Genomic DNA, 17,053 nt, shown 5'->3' on the forward strand with positions numbered 1-17,053 from the left:
CGCTGAGATCAGGGGGGAAAAAAGAAAGGAAAAGGGACATGCATCTAAAAGCCCACAATAAACAGCAGACAAAGAATACGAAGAGATACAATGAGTGTAGGTTAAGATGTTCATTTCAGTGCTGATATAGTTCACAGAATGTCTGAATGCTCCTAATTTGACAACATTTGGCAAACGGCCACATGTACAGTTATCTGATGTAAGCAGCAGTGAACTTCAGGGCGCACACAAAAAAAGGCAATTACTACACAGACTTCTCGTTAAATGCAGGTTTTTAAAGAACCATCACTCTCAGCATCAGTTATAAAGAGCATCAGTTTAATCTCCTTGTATGACTCATGAATACAATATAGGATGTGATTACTTTTTTTGTAGTCGAAATCAAAATAGCTGAAAAAGAATCAAAGACACGAGTGAAAAGCACTGAACGCTCCGCTTGGGTGGTTTCGATTTGTTTATTAAACGGTTTTAAATAGACATTTATAAATAGATTTTGTTCAGCTTTGTCTGCACGATGATGCCTTTGACAAACCAGACAAGGCAGTACGAATAGATATAAAAGGACTTTTTGATATTGAATGACTTATTGCTTATTGACTACTTTTGATGCCCTAGAAACTTTAATGTAAAAATGGGTAAGGCCCTAAGCTGTGCAAATTACCTTTGATGTAACAAGAGCAGCATCATTATAAGGTGACAGTGCAGTCAATTTTACACATGTATATAGGCTACAGTTGTTTCTCAGAAAACATACACACACACTAACACACACATCCCCCAGCTTGAATAGTGGATGAGTCATGTCTGCCAGCCCTTACTGTTACTGTGATGGCTCCAGATTTAAGGGCCAGCAATCTGCATTCATTTCACAGACTCTCTCCTTTTCTCTCTCTCTTTCCCCTCTGTCTCTGTTTCTATACTCTGTCTCACTCTTGCCCTGGCACTATTTCTGTCTCCTTCACACACACACATAAACACACAGGTAGAAAAACACTGGGAGTGGGAAGTAGCTGTCACCTCTCTGCTGTGCCAAACACACACGCCCCATATGTTGTTGATCAGTCTTGTCTTAGGACCTGACATATTCATGGAAATGCTATATACAGTTTATATACTTAGTACTGTGCAAATCTCATCTCTTTATTTTTCCCTCCAAGGAGCCAGACTTTGTTGTTATTTAAAAACAAAAGGTGTCATAAGCAGTAGTTCTCCAGGCATCTTTCCCACTCATTTTCACTCCTTGTACCCTATTTTCAAATGATTTTTTTTCCTTTCGTTAAGCCTCTTAACACTGACCTATGAATCACTCCAGCATAAAAAGGCACCTAACCAGTGTTGTGTCTAAACATAACAGGCAACTTAGCAAAGAAACAAATTTAAATGCTATCTTTAGCCACTTTTTTGCCTGTCGGCTATTGCAAAAACACAACAGTTGCTCCCATTTCCTTCACTGAATCTACAATCTGCAAAGAAAACATGGTGTGACAGGCATGAAATACTATTTTTGCATCAACAAGGTGATTCCCAAAGAGCTACTAGAAAAAACTTGGCATATCTCAGCACACTCTGCAGTGTGTTATTAAAGAATATGAGGACACTAAACAAGTGGAGGACAGTGAGAAAGTCCTTAAATGTCCTTATGAAACAGGGAAAAAGATGCGACACAGGACCTGAGAGAAGCATCTGACCCTTCAGTTGATCCATCTACAGTTCACTGAAGCCTCATCAGAAATGGTTGCAATGAAAGGGTGGCTGTCAAAAAACAACTTTCAAGGATATACATAGGTGGTCAAAAGAAAGTTACAGTGAGTGTCTACAGTAAAATATGGTGATAGCTCTGCCATGTTTGGCATTGTATTTTAATCACTGGTGTTGAAGATCTTGTCATAAATTATGTTGTTATGAATGCAGAAAAGTACAATCACAATTTGATCCATCTGGAAAGCATCTGATTGGCAACAGCTCCCCCACCCCCGGAGCCTGGACATTAACATTATTTAGGCAGTGTGGGATAATCTTGACAGAGAACTGAACAAAAGGCAGCCAACATCCAAAGTAGAGCTTTGAATGTCCTTCAAGACGCCTGGAGAACTATTCCTGATGACTACTTAAAGAGATTTCAAGAAAGCTTGTCTAACAGTGCTCAGGCTGTGTTGAAGAATGAAGGTGGTCATCAAAAATGGTGACTGTCAAGCTCATTGGAATTGTGCAAACTCTTCTTTTTGGCTTATATACTGAATTTCCATGTATGTTTGCACATTTCAGTAAATCACTACTCTTGCTTCCCATGTTCATTACAAAATAGAAAGAAACAAGGGGCCACTCAAGACTTTTGCACAGTACTATGGTACTATACACTGTACACAGAGAGACACAGTACACAGTTAGGGTCAAAGACAGAGCATAAAATTATGCAAGGGTAGAGACAATCCCAGCCAAATTAGGACATCTATCCCCCACAATGAACATCACAGGCCCATGCAGTAATACGTGAGTGCAGTGAGTGATGAACGGGCTTTCAATTAACTATGATACAACAGATGTTTGGCAAATCACTATGTGTGGTTTAAATTTCTAGCTAATGAGTCAACTCTGGGCCCTGAAAATTGAACTTTAGCTGGCATTACATCTTAATGTGACTCACACAAACAGGGGTTCAGAAACATAAAGCAAATTGAAACTCAGTGTGTGACATTTTGGTAATAAATCAAATAACTGTGTTACTGACAACATGACAGAAGCAGCTTTTACTACTGCCTTGATCCTCGTGGGGTTGTTGAACAAAAGCACCTTGTCAGATACAGTTTTATTATGTGATAAGTTCAGGTGATTTTTTTAGAAGCTTAAACCACCACACACATACACACACAGAGGAATAATCACATCTTTTCATTGTGTTGGTAGCAGTTTTAATGAGCCTATTTAATGGTACAGAGAGGACAGTGGAGAGCTGTCTGTGAGGCTGAATTAAGGTTGCTGGAAGTTTTCCAACAATAAGGAAAATTGTGATTTAATTCCCAGAATTATTTCACATTTTCTTTTCATATTTTCTGGCAAAGGGAGGCTCGCTGCACTAAAACTAACTGGACTGAAAGAACTTTCTCCCCTTCAACAACAAATTGTACAATAAGCTGCCTCCCGCCTGGCCTCCGAGCACAAATTAATCAGGTAATCATATCTTGTCTTCTTCACTATATGTAGCCCATTAACATTTAGCAACACTCTCTTTTCTCTTTGGTAGCACTCCAAGCCATACACGCTGACAATGATTAGTAGCTTTAAGGATGAGGATAAATACTGTAATTTACTTTCCGCGCCCTTAAGAGCAACTACCATCTATTTCTCCATCCCTCTCGCTTTTCTTGTCTGTCACACACGCAGGGCCATTGCATATAAAGCTGCACTGCAAGCCATGTGCTTGTTGGAAACCCACCGGTCAAACACAACGCAGGACGGGACCCGATAGAAGGGAACAAACAGTATTGTAAATCCTGCAAGCACAGACCTGCTGCTTGTTCAGCTGCTTTCTACCTCAGCGAGTCAAGCATGACTAATTTTCTGAAATCTGCTCAAAGCTTTTCTTTACTTTGACACTTTTTATTTTCAGCTTGTGGTTCGGCTTACAGCACAACTTACCTGGCCTGTAAAACGGACGGGATAAATGAATCTTAATGATTATATGCAAACAGTGAACGCGACCGCTTAAATGAATGCTTCTCAATGTGAAAGAAACGCGTCTATCCTGCACCAAAAGAAAGATGTCGCCACGACTCTTTGTTTTTGCTCCCCGCCGGGACAATATTTGGCGACTGTTACTCACGAAGACCTGAACAGATAGCCAAAACAACACCAACTACCCTTCTGTGCCTGTGGTCTCTTCCTCACCCTCCGCGCGCTTGGGTGTGTGCGTGTGAGCGCGCGAGCGAGCGTATGTGGTGTGCATATAGGTAATAAACTGCTCCGCCACTGCGCAACGATGGAGCTATCGCAACGATGGAGATGACGCAAACAGACCCAGCTCTCCGAAAAAGTGTTTCAAGACGAACATGGCGGCAACTTAACCGCGGTCCAAGATGACAATGGCCAACAGGAGAAAGGATTCTAGGTTTTTCGCCCAGGTACGGGACAGAGAAACTAGCCTGCCTGCATCAAACGGGCTCGTTGCTCTCCTTTAAGTGAATCTGCAAAGCGAACGGCGGCAGACGCGCAGCATCAGCACCGAGAGGCTCGCAACAGCTGGTCTCCCTGCACCCCCGCCGAAAGAACAACCCCGGGGAGAGACGGTAGGGAGAGGAGGGCATGCGGTCAAAGAGGACGCCGTTTCCCCCCGGAGAGCCATGGAGAACCGGGATGCGGCAGCGCGAGGCTTAATCTGTGCGGGCTCGCTAATTGGATCGGAATAGCTCCGAGTGCTGCGGGCGCGATAGTGGAGCGCCCTGGACCGGCGGAGGCACGGCACCCCACCGATATACAGAGGAGAACCAACCGGAGTCCATCCCCCAACAAGTCAATGAGTATTGTGGCAGAGCAGCCCCCGCGGTGGAGTCGGCCAGGGCAGCACTTTCCTAAAATATGACCAGGGGTGCTTGGATGCGTCGGCAGCATGACGAAGGCTTAAAATACTGGTTTGCACCCCGAGAGAACGAGAAGCCATTTACCGAGTCGGAGAGGGCCCAGAGATGGCGACTGTCGCTGGCCTCTCTGCTCTTCATCACCGTCCTCCTCTCTGATCACTTGTGGTTCTGTGCCGAGGCAAAACTGACGCGAACCCGAGACAAGCGGTCGGGCGACATGGGCGAGTACCCAAACTACCGACACCACATCCAAACATCACCTGACCCCCAGCGTCTCGCCAGAGAGCAAGATGTTATTTTTATAGGGAATTCTACCAAACCTCTGTGGCGAATGGACACCTGTCACCCCGACAGCCTGTCCAAAGACTGCTTTACTTTCACGGACGCGGAGACCGTGTGCCGGGGCCTCTCTGGTAGAGGGGAAAACGGGACACAGTTGGCGTACGTGAATCTGAGCGATTTGTACCTTTCTTTTTGTAATTCCTACTCACTTTTGGATTTGTTTTACGGGTTTACGAGTCTGTACGATATGAACTGCACCCTGGATATGGCCACTGGGGTGGATGTGCTGGGATGCCGTGAGTGTGTCCAGGCTTATCAGCGTCTTGACCAGGAGGCGGAGGACAGATACCACGAGTTTGAACTGCTGGTTCAGAAATACGAGACAGATGCATACTCGGTTAGGACGTGCATGGAGGAGTGCAAGGTAGGACTGACGAGGCCCGGCTATGTCACTCACACACACACACACACACACACACACACACACACACACACACACACACACACACACACACACACACACACACAGTGAATTTAAGGGGGTGGGTTCACAGTAGTCATGGCAACCGTTGAGCATATCTGTCAGTATATTGGTATTTATTTTTCAGAGGTCATATTACCGTTAGGTTACGTGTCTCCACAGCATCTCTTGGCCTGTCAGCTGTTCATCATGAAACAGCATTGGGGGGGGACTAGAGCACAGCTCCACAGACACTGCTGCAGTCAATCATTCTCCATCAATCCTCCTAGTTTCTCCTTCTCTACCACTCCTGCCCTGTTAAAGGCTTCCTAAGGCTGGGGCAGTGACGATTTGACATTTGGACAAAGGTTCACACTTGTAACACAGCTCTGTGAATAGAAGGGAGGGCCTCTGAGTGGTGCTCGTTTCAATATTGTTAATAGCACTCCAGTGATTTCTGTACCTAATCCAGGCTTTGCATTGTCCCCAGTTTACTTGTTGTCCCAATATGTGCAGCCCCAGAGCACGTATCTCAGGCGTTTGACTTGCATCCGGGTTGTGCAAGTAAACAGCAGAGTATATCGAGGTCTGTATAATCGTCTGCACACACAGACACTTTGCCTTGTGTTAGCTTTGGTATCCAAGGCAGCCGTGTTGAACAATGAAAAACGAGCTGAGGACACATCGGTTAAATTACACTTCAACCTGTTTCATTTGTTGTGCACTGGACTGTTGCAGAGGATTGTCTCTGCATCAGCTGTGCATGAGGCTGTGTTCACTGTCCATGGTGCTGAAACAAAACAAAGGCCTTTCACAGGATGTATCCATTTTCTTCAGCGATTGTATTTATTTTGACTATGTAGTTAGCTGTAATGTCACATAGACCATTGCCAAACTAATTTCTTGGACTCTTGGGATAGGATATATCCAGTCTCTGTCAAGTCAATCCAAAACTGAACACCTTCATGTTCGGCTAACACCCCTGAGAAATATTAATTATTTACTGTTGGGTCTTTCATGAGCTGGATTGAGAACCAGCAGTGTTGAAAGTATAGAATATGGTAAATGACACTGAAGATGTGAGAGGAAGGCTTGACAAGGACAGAAGGGATTTATGATGTTAGCCTTGCTTGTACTGTATCTGGTAGAGGGTACAGTGCATGCACCATTAGCCTACAGGCACTGTATTTGTAGCTTGTTTCTGTGTGTATTTCTGTGTGTGTTTCATGAAGCACAGTCTGAGCAATTTTCTCATGCTGAACACTGAAGTTTTGAAAAATTGTAACAGCAGTCATCGTCAAATGTGTCTAATGCCAGGCAGGCTGCACAATCACTACAACAGAACTATAACAAAGGTGGGGAAATTAACCTTGAAAAGCAGGAAATCTTGCATTCAAACTGCTGTCACAATTCTTCTGCAACCCAAGCTCATTTGTGCAAGATGGATGTTGTACGAGGGCAGATGGCCAGAATGCTGGCTGTGCTTATAATCCATGCGTGTAAACAGGAATAGTTAGTGGAACTATACCAGTGATAAACCACCACAATAAAATCGTACTCTGTAGTATGTAAATAGCATATTGTGAGTAATGTTTGTCAAAGAGTGTGTGGATGCATAGGTACAGTATGTACAGTAAGTGCATGATACTATGTACTTGCTCTGATATCTTCAAGCTTCTTCCTTATTATGTCATCTAATCAGGAGTGTGCCTTTGCACTCCTACTCTTTGCTAATGTAATAAGACTCAGGCAGGGCTACAGCAGCCTTTTAGCCCCTTTATCCCAATTTGAATTGCTAATCTGCTTCAGTGACCTTTGTGAAAGCACAGTACCCCGGGCCTGCATCACAAGCTACAGTTCCTTGAAGAATCACTCTGCTGGACAATAAAAAGACTTTAGGCAGCTTGAAACAATAATTATTACTATTCATACTTATCTGTCTTATTTCTGTCTACCCAGGTCTCCCAATCCTGCAAAGACTTAACACTTAGTGAATTGACATTTTAACACAAAGTGTTTGTAAGTGCTTGATGTGTGCGTTGTCAGTGCTGTGCAAGTTAAGTAGATGAAAGAATGGCGATATCATAGAATCAGTGATGTAAGGTTGAAAGGTAAATTTGCAGGAGGTAACAGAAAGATAACTGGCTTGAAGATGGAGAAATATCATAACTGGAACAATATCAATATACATATACGTTCATAACTAGCCGGCTAATCATGAGCAAACTTAACAGTGGCCTGTCATCAATTTAGCTGCAGTACGTACTAGGGGTGCAACGATACACAAAATTCACAAAGTTTGGTTCGATACTTTGGTGTCACGGTTCGATATTTTTTCGCTACAAAAAAAATGTTCATGCCTTTTTAGTTTGTCATTTATTAAAATTATAAATATATATTTTAACTCAAAAGTACAGTTTTTAAATTTAACCCTAACCCTTGTGCGTGTTTTTTATTTTGACAGCGAATGCGCACCTGCGGACCACTTACAGTATGTGCAGCCCTGGTTATTTAGCTCGTCATATTGCAGCCACAGAAATTCTTTTGTCCATGAAACCATAAAGCTGCACTTTCTTTTTGCCTTATAGTCTGATTTGTCATAACTTCTCCGTTTTGTGGTAAGCTTTTCTTTGGCTGTCACTTCTTAACCCTGACCTGTCTTATTTGGCTCAGCAGAACTAAAATATATATCTGTCTGTGAAGGTTCTCAGTCATCCAGGTCATCGTAGTCAAATATATATCCTGCTGCTTTTACACACGCACTCACATAAGCTCAGCGATTCTCTGCGCGATCAACCTCTCACATGTTTAAGCTTGCTGCGTCATGTTTGCATAGTAAGCTAACGATTAATAAGACAATGTCAGAGGAATTGGTGCACAAATTATCATCACTCACAGATCAGTGCTGTCGCTCTCTATACACCGTTCGCACGATTGCAAAGTGAAAGCAAAAAAACAAGCGCAAATTCAAACGCGATTTCAATATGTCACATATTGACAGCGGCTCACCGATGCCAATGACATAATTACCCAGCTACATTTCTGAAAGAATGCAAAAGCATTGACATATATTTTTCCTACAATAGCCCGACGGGCAGGGCAGAGATAGATTTTGGTAGCCCGACTGAAAAAATCGCTAGCCCCAGGAGTCGGGCTAGCGATATTGCAATCCCTGTATCTGATTGAGGAATCACTCATCTTTGGAAAAGAGAGTTTATTACAGAGAAATGGCTCTTTCCAAAATAAAAGCTATACTATCCGCTTCTTCTGGGCTATATTCTCAGCAGCATAAGGAGAATCATGTGCTAACAGCTGTCTAAATGACTCGGCTAAAGTTAGTAGCATGCTTGTTGTTTTGGTCTTTGCACTAGGATGATGTCGGCGTAAATGTGCAGTCATATTCGTTGTGTTCCCACTAGTGCTTTCAGGTTAATCTCATTGAAATGACCTTAACGCCACAACACGGCAAATCTCCGTTAACGAGCTACCGCTGATCGCCCCGTGCATGGGGCTAGACGGCCAACACGTTAACGAGCTAACTGCGCTAACACACTAGTTCCCACCCATGTAATTGAGCATTGCATGGCACATCCAACATACTGTTTTACTTTAGTCCATGACTCGCTTACCTTCAGGGTCATACGTCACATGAAAACCAAAATAATTCCAAACGCCAGATCTGAATGAGGGTGGGGGAGGTCCATGTTACAAGGAGAGCTTAACTTCTGTCTTGCTAGCTTGCCCTGCGCTCTTCCTTCTGACTATGCTGTCTGTGTTGAGCGCTCAGTGGATCTGCGCTCGACAGTGCAGCCTAGGCGGAGTAGTCGAACGCAGATTCACTGAGCGCTCAACACAGACAGCATCGTCAGAAGGAAAGTTGATAAAATAAATTACAAATGTTGTATTGTTCGATACATATGCGTACCGAACCGAAAGCACTGTATCGAACGGTTCAATATCGATACGAATATCGTTGCACCCCTAGTACGTACATGTGTAGCAACAGAAAAAAACATGTATTATATTTCACAAGGTCAACATTAGAGTATAACTCAACTTTACATGGTGAAGCTAAGAGAGATATTTGCAAAAAGAATTTAGAGGTATTTGTGTTAGTTTAGTATCTGTGAGTCAGAACAGACTGGTGCATGGTCAGTCCTCCAGTGTCAGTGCTAAAAATAAAAAAGAATACAGAGGCAAAAAGTATTTTTCATGTGCTGACATTTAGAAATGCCCCTCTTATTGATCTAAGTTATAAATATCTTCTATTAAAAAGACAAGGTTGGTAATACTTTGTCTGGTAAATCTTATAAATACTCATTGGTGCAACAATTGTGTATTTGCCAATTAAAGAGCCAATATTTATTAACATTTGTTTTAAAAATTAAAACCTTCTTTATGTAACATGTTGTTTAAAAACGACCTTTTTAAAAGGAAAAAATGGCCCTGGCGATATTAATAGATAGCAGATTGGCATTACAATGTCAGTATGAGATGTTGTCTTTGACTAAGGTAACACTCAGAGTCTGCGTCGTGAACGTCTCTATAAAACCCAACTAATTTGCTAAATTAGCAGCCCCAGGTGAAAGTCATCATTATCCTGCTTTAATGTTATTTAAACCTGAGCGACGTCTGAGGCTGCTTTTTTCTCCCAAATCTGACGACATGTGACTGTAGCACAGATATAAACAATAAAATAGATGATGGCTGAATCCTCATCAGCAGCTACGGTGGATATATTATGTTCCAACTTTGACAAGTAATTTCTGAGGATTATATGTCAGTCTTAGAAAGTGCTATACTTTTCTTTTCTTTTCTTTTCTTTTCTTTTCTTTTCTTTTCTTTTCTTTTCTTTTCTTTTCAAATACTCAAACTGAAGTGAAAGACTGGCAACATGAAATGAAACGTATCAAAGCAGAAAAATGATAGTTAGCTCCATTATTGTTTGGACAAAGACATCATTTTTTTGTAGTTTACTTGTAGTTTTGTACACCACCACATTTGATTTGAAATAAAACAGTCAATATGTGATTGAATGCGGACTTTCAGCTTTAATTCAAGGGGCTTTCGCTGTAAATGGTTTAAGAATTACAGACATTTGTATAACTAGTTCCCCAATTTTGTGTGCTCAAAAGTAATTGGATAATTAACTGATAAGCAGTTTCACGGTGAGTTGAGGCAACCTTTTCCCTTGCTATTTTATGACTGAAGTCGATTTTGTATTTTAAATCTTTTCACTATAACTTTAAATATGAGACCCAAAGAGGTGTCAGTAGAACTGAAGAGGGCCATCATTAGGAATGGCCAGATTGATTAAAGTGCATGATGACAGAAATTTTTTAATGGTTAAAAAAACAGAAAAAAACAGCTTCACATCTATTCAAGTGAAGAAGATTCTCAAGGGGGAAGACATATCATCAAGAGACAATCAATCAAAGGATGTCTTCATGGATGGAGAGTCTACAACAAAATGCAAACCACTGGTTACACTTTACACTTTTTTTTTTTTGCTTGTCCCGTTTGGTTCTTTTGCCATCAGAATTGTTGTCTAAAGGCGAAGAAAGATGCCCAACGGATTTACTTTACCAAATGGACCATCCCAGCCTTGCTGTATTGGTCTATTTGATTCACCTTTCCTTTTATTGTTTATTTTATTTTCATTTGCTGAACACGGGACAGACTTGACTGGGGAAAAGAAAAGGGAGAAAGAAAGAGGGAAAGAAAAAGAGCGGGGAAGAGGAACAGTGATAAAGGGCAAAAACCAAAAACCAACAAAACAAACAGACAAAAAGTACATATATCAATCACCTGGATCATCTGTTGAGAAAGAAAAAAGAGAAAACAAGCAAAGAAAAAGAGAGCAATATAATAAACAACATCATCGTGATGATCTATGTGAATATAACAGTAAATACTAAATATTAAACATTATTGTGCAGCACGTAAGATCGACAGCGCACAGTGTGCTTTGAGGTAGCAGCCAAAAAGGGTGTAGTTTGTGTGTGTCAGCACCCGTGTGTACACCTGTGAGCGCGCTTGTATTTAAAATGTTCCTTCATGTAATGATCTGCTAGAGGGTGTGGGGAGCTACAGCCCCGTCCTCCAGGGCATGACGCAGGTATGGAGGAGATCAAGACTCCAGACATCCAGAGGCCCCAAGAGCAAAGGAGACCAAGGAAGACCAACAGAGGGGCAGCCGCACCACTATCCCGGAAAGAGCTGAGGATAGCCCCAGATGAGGTGGCGGTCAGCAGCCGCGGAGCAGAAGCCAGGGGGGTTGCAGTGACGTGCCCGTGAGCTTTGCTGGCAGCCAGCTGTGCCAGAGTGACCGAGCCCCAGGCCGAGAGGCCGGGGGCACCCTACCCCCGAAGGAGCCAGAGCGAACCCCAGGCTCCAGGCCCCAACAAGCAGCCACCAGGAGTGAGCCGGTGGGTACCTGGACGCCCATCCCCGGACTCAAAGAACCACCAACGCCCCGATGTCTAAGGGCGTCTGCCACTGGCAGGGGGAGTGGTGGGGGGAGATAGGCCTCCATACCATGGAGGGCTTGAGATGTCCCCAGAGAGGTGGCGTCTGATACCCAACCTGACATATGGACACAAACAAACAGGCACACACAGATACAAACATCCATTCCCACCCTCATGCTCTCATATGCAATTACTCAGCACTCACCCAACGTGGAGACAAACATAACTAGACACTGTACACACAATCACACTCCCCAAGCGTACTCTAAGCCCCAGGTCTAGGTACCCTTGCTCCTGGAGGGAGAAACTGCACCCAGACCCAGATCGTGTTACCCTTTTCCCTGGGGTGGAGAGAAGCAGACCGCCCCGACTCCGCAGCAGCAGGGAGGCCCCACACTCCACTGGTTACACTTGAGAGCAGGAGTGGCAAATTAGATTTTCACAGAAAACAAAAAAGTGGCTGCAAAGGTCTGAAGAAAATTCTTTGGATAGATGAAACCGAGGCGAACTTGCACCAGAAGGATGGGAAAATAAGATTATGGAGAAGGCGAGAAATGAGCCGAATCATTCCACATCATCTGTCAAACATGGTGGAGGCAATGTTATGGCATGGACATTTACAGTATGGCTAGGGCACTAGAGTTTATTGATGAGAGAAGTAGCAGGATGAATTCATGAAGTGTACAGGGCTATCCTCTCTGCTCAGGTTCCGCAAAAAGCTTCTTTTATGGGCTCAAAATGTGGTCATAAATATTTTGTACTTGTAAATCAGGATTTGTATGTGTAAAAAAGATTTGTGCGTGAGTAAAAAAGATTTGTGTGTGGACTTAGCCAAAAAAACCCCTGCAAGTTACAAGTACGAATTTTGACCCTATTTTTCTTCCTTTCATCTGATTGGTCAATGTCATGTCAATCACAAATGTAACAATCCAATCAGAGAACAGATGGGTTTGGCTGTCGGAGGTGCGTTTTTTTGAACTGCAGGTCTTTGAAGGGAATAAATGCCTTTTTACATGCCAACCCAGCGTTTTCCTTCATCACCACGAAGGAAAACAGTCTGTGGTCGTCCGAGTTTGGTGATTTTTGTGTCACAGCTCTACGTGTTTAATACAGGGACTTCCACAGCCTTTTCAACAGTGCTGTGGACCGCGTGTGGGGGCGGGCAGAGTTTTGGAAATGACAGTCTTCATTACAAAGCTTTCTTCGTTATGAATTAGCATAGATGTTTTTATTGAACATTTGAAGAACTAGCAAAAAAAGCAGAAACTCTTGTAGAGGACATAAAGTCAGAGATAGAAAAGACAAGGAGAAGGTGCATCTAGTACAGGTAGAGCTGCTGCAAAAACCCACAGAGCCCAGCAGCCAGCGCAACAAATTCTGGATCCTTTGCTTTTAGTTAGCAGTTGCTGTGACTCACAGCAATGGTCCCGGGTCAGCCCTGACTTTGTGTTAAACTAATCCTAAAGTAATAATGGTATTTCTAACCACTGATATACCACAACTTTACCCTTTCAACAGCTACTGAAAGTTAGGGGACCTAGCTGCTACCCTTCAAGGACCTGCAGTTCAAAAAAACGCACCTCCGACAGCCAAACCCATCTGTTCTCTGATTGGATTGTTACATTTGTGATTGACATGACATTGACCAATCAGATGAAAGGAAGAAAAATAGGGTCAAAATTCGTACTTGTAACTTGCAGGTTTTTTTTTTGGCTAAGTCCACACACAAATCTTTTTTACTCACGCACAAATCTTTTTTACACATACAAATCTTTTTTACGCACACACAAATTTTTTTTACACATACAAATCCTGATTTACAAGTACAAAATATTTATGACCACATTTTGAGCCCATATTCTTTCTGCTTCTTCAGAAAGCTGAACTTACTTATGAATATGCACGAAAAAAACCCCCAATGACACCACAACACAAGAAAGCTGTTTAAGGCACTTACAATGGAAAAAAATCAAGCACTGCAATAAATTCACTCAAAAATTCAATACTTGTGTGTGGGCTGTCTATGTATGATCTTCATCGGAGCATGTAGCATGAAATTATTATTATTTTTTTGCTACAGTATCTGTCTGCACAGACAAAAATGAGCATAACCTGCATTTAAAGTGACGAATCGGGATTTCATGTCTGACATACAACATAATTGAGGAGGCAGCACAGCTATTTCACTGTGTACATAAATGTTTAATGTATATTTGTGTATGTGTTGTGTGTGTGTCCTTTGCCCACCCGCTGCCTATTCTTGTGTTGCTTTTATTCCTTAACCCATTTATGTTTTTCAAACCTTTTAATGTTGAATGTATCTGGTTACTTAACAACCGTACATGTGCACATGCGCACGTACATAAGCTTTAATCAGGTTGTGTCACTGAGACGTTGAGAATAAGATTTGCTTTTCTAGAGAGACAAAAGAACATGAAACATTCATAAACAGCCAAACTCTATTTGTTTACATAAACATCGGTGCGTGTGCGCGCGCGCGCACACACACACACACACACACACACACACACACACACACACACACACACACACACACACACACACACACACAGAAAGAGCCCCATGAGCAGTGTTTCCTGCAGGTCCAGACCTGACTGTCCCTTCCGGTGTAATTTAATTTGCACTCCCATAATTCTCTGCTTCTCTGGTGGCTGTGTCTCCAGGGCTCTGTCTCAACATGTTGATCTCCTTTCTCCCTATATCTGTCACTGTCTCTGTCTTACTTTCACATCCTCTCTCTCTTTGTCTTCCTCCCACCTGTGTCAGAGCTCTGAGGAACCAACATCACACATATATGTCCAGCATCTGTCTCTACGTTACCTCCACCCCTCTCTCTCTCATCCTCGTAGACTTTTGTCGTCCATCTAGGGGCCTTGTTCTCGCTTCCCCTCTGCCTTTCTGGAAACATGGGTGTTGAGCTGCTCGAGTGGTAGATACTCATCTAGGCTAAGGTCCTTTCCTCCCTTCAATTACAGGCCTGTCCACATAGATCACTGTGTATGCTCCTCCTCCATGCCTGTCTGGTCCTTTGCTTACTCAATCACCTTTTCTAATCTATTGCTTTCTGTTTCAACAAGACTCTTCAGCTGAGCCCTCATTTCATTTAGTTGTTTAGGTTTATGTGCTTCCACAGAGGCACTAAACACACAAAACAGCCACGGCTTGTGGAAACCGGTGTTGTTAGTTTATCAAGCATGTGGTCATAATGTCTTAGGTAAACTGAAGTAATGAGACAATAAAACTGTATCTGCGAAGTCAGAGAATCACCATCAGCACGAATACAGTTTTTTTTCTGAAGGAAGCATTAATGTTTTTACCAGTTTTCTTGTTAAGACATCCAATATTTGAGTTTTAAAGTTTATTTCTCTCCTTAGGGAGGCAATAACACAACAAATTCCATTAAAAACTGGAATTTCTGCATAGTTTGAGCTTACTTATGGGTGGGAATTGCCCATTTGTGATAGAACTGTGGATATGGGATATTTTTCAGAGAACATCAGACTTTCCCATATTTTGGTTAGTAGTGTCATCTAAACAAAAGCTGCAATAACAGGTATTAATAATGGTTTGAGATTTTATTTGGTATATCCAATAGAGATGGACCAATCCGATATTACGTATCGGTATCAACCTTTTTTATTTTTTTTTATTTTTTTTATTTTTTATTCACTGTTCCTGTATTGTTTTATTCGCTGAACAAAAAGTATTATATTTACTTACATACATTTTATTTTATTTATTTATCAGCCATGGTGTGAAAAACAGCATGGGCCATTATCTTTTTTTTTTTTTTTTTTTTTTTTTTTGGAAGTGACATCAGAAACAGCAGCATGTGACATCACGTGATGGCGGAGCTTCAGTTCATCCTTTGTCATCCTTTTTTTTTTTTTTTTTTTAATAGGACAGGGGGAAAGAATGAAAGAAAGAGGGGGAGAGGAAGAAAGAAAACCAAAGGGGAGAAGAGACGGTGAGAAGGGGGGGAAGAGAGAAAAACAAAAAACAAAAAAAAACAAAAACTCCTGGGTCACCTGTATGGAGAGAAAGAAAAACAAAAAAAACAGGGGACACAGCAAACAACAAAGAGCAACATAATAATAAAAAAAAAAAACACCATCACAATAAACTAGCTAGTCATAGATATCAATAGTTACTAAATAATAAACGATATTGTGCAGCACGCAAGATAGACAGCGCACAGTGTGCTTTGAGGCAGCAGCCAAGAAAGCTGTAGTCCGCATCTGTGAATACCCATGTGTACACCTGTGTGCATACCTGTGTGGATCAGCATGCTTGCATTCCAAAGGTTTCTCCATGTAATGATCTGCTAGAGAGTGTGGGGAGCCACAGCCCTGTCCTCTATGGTATCAAGCAGGTATGGAGGAGATCAAAACTCCAGACATCCAGAGGCCCCCAGAACACAAGAGACCAAGGAAGACCCACAGAGGGGCAGCCGCGCCACTGTCCCAGTAAGAGCTAAGGAGAGTCCCAGATGAGAGCTCATTCAGCAGCCGCGGAGCAGAAGCCAGGGGGAGTTGCAGTGACGCGCCCGTGAGCTCCGCCGGCAGCCAGCTGTGCCTGAGTGACCGAGCCCCAGGCCGAGAGGCCGGGGGCACCCCACCTCCAAAGTGGCCCGAGCGAGCCCCAATAAGCGGCCGCCAAGGAGTGAGCCGGTGTGTACCCGGACGCCCACCCCCAGATACAAAGAACCACCAACGCACCGATACCTGAGGGAGTCCGCCACCGGCAGGGGAAGTGGTGGTGGGTGGAGATACGTATCGGTATCAACCTAAATTACTGGATCGGATATCGGAGAGAAATAAAAAATGAAATCGATCCATTAAATATCACGAAAGCGCCTCACAAAACTTGCGACATGGCGTAACTCAGCTCATAACCTTAGCACGTCGGAGCAGTATGCGTCACGTGATAGAGCGGCTGTGGCATGCGAGACCTGTCGGCGGTCTGGTTGAACATTTGGAGCCTCGCTACGTGCTGCCAAATCGGCATTTCATCTTCGAGAAAATTATCCCAGAGAGAACTTAAGCAAGTGTGTAAGTTCATCTCTGAATGTTTGTAAAGCATTCCCACGTTAAGCTTAACAGCCGATATATGTTGCGACTGCCTCTTCTCTCTCCCTCCTTCTCCTGTCGCTACTTCAGTCATGAAACTGATCAATGATTGGCTGATCGGCTTTTCTGTCGCGAGTACTATGTATGTACTATGTACTATTTAAAATATGAGAATGG

General features: G+C 42.8%; 1 protein-coding gene across 1 annotated transcript in view; it reads left to right on the plus strand.

The window, feature by feature from the left end:
• The first annotated feature begins 3,859 nt into the window (after nucleotides 1-3,859).
• Nucleotides 3,860-17,053, plus strand: part of nalf1b (NALCN channel auxiliary factor 1b) — a 115,619-nt gene continuing 102,425 nt past the window's right edge. The window contains exon 1 of the mRNA XM_085383457.1: nucleotides 3,860-5,280. Within this exon, the coding sequence (XP_085239583.1) occupies nucleotides 4,573-5,280 (708 nt within the window). The 5' untranslated portion in view covers nucleotides 3,860-4,572. The remainder of the gene's footprint in view (nucleotides 5,281-17,053) is intronic.

Source organism: Rhamphochromis longiceps, linkage group LG16 (assembly GCF_057381845.1).
Source record: "Rhamphochromis longiceps isolate RC_006_pf linkage group LG16, R_longiceps_female_GT1.1, whole genome shotgun sequence".
NCBI lineage: Eukaryota > Metazoa > Chordata > Actinopteri > Cichliformes > Cichlidae > Rhamphochromis > Rhamphochromis longiceps.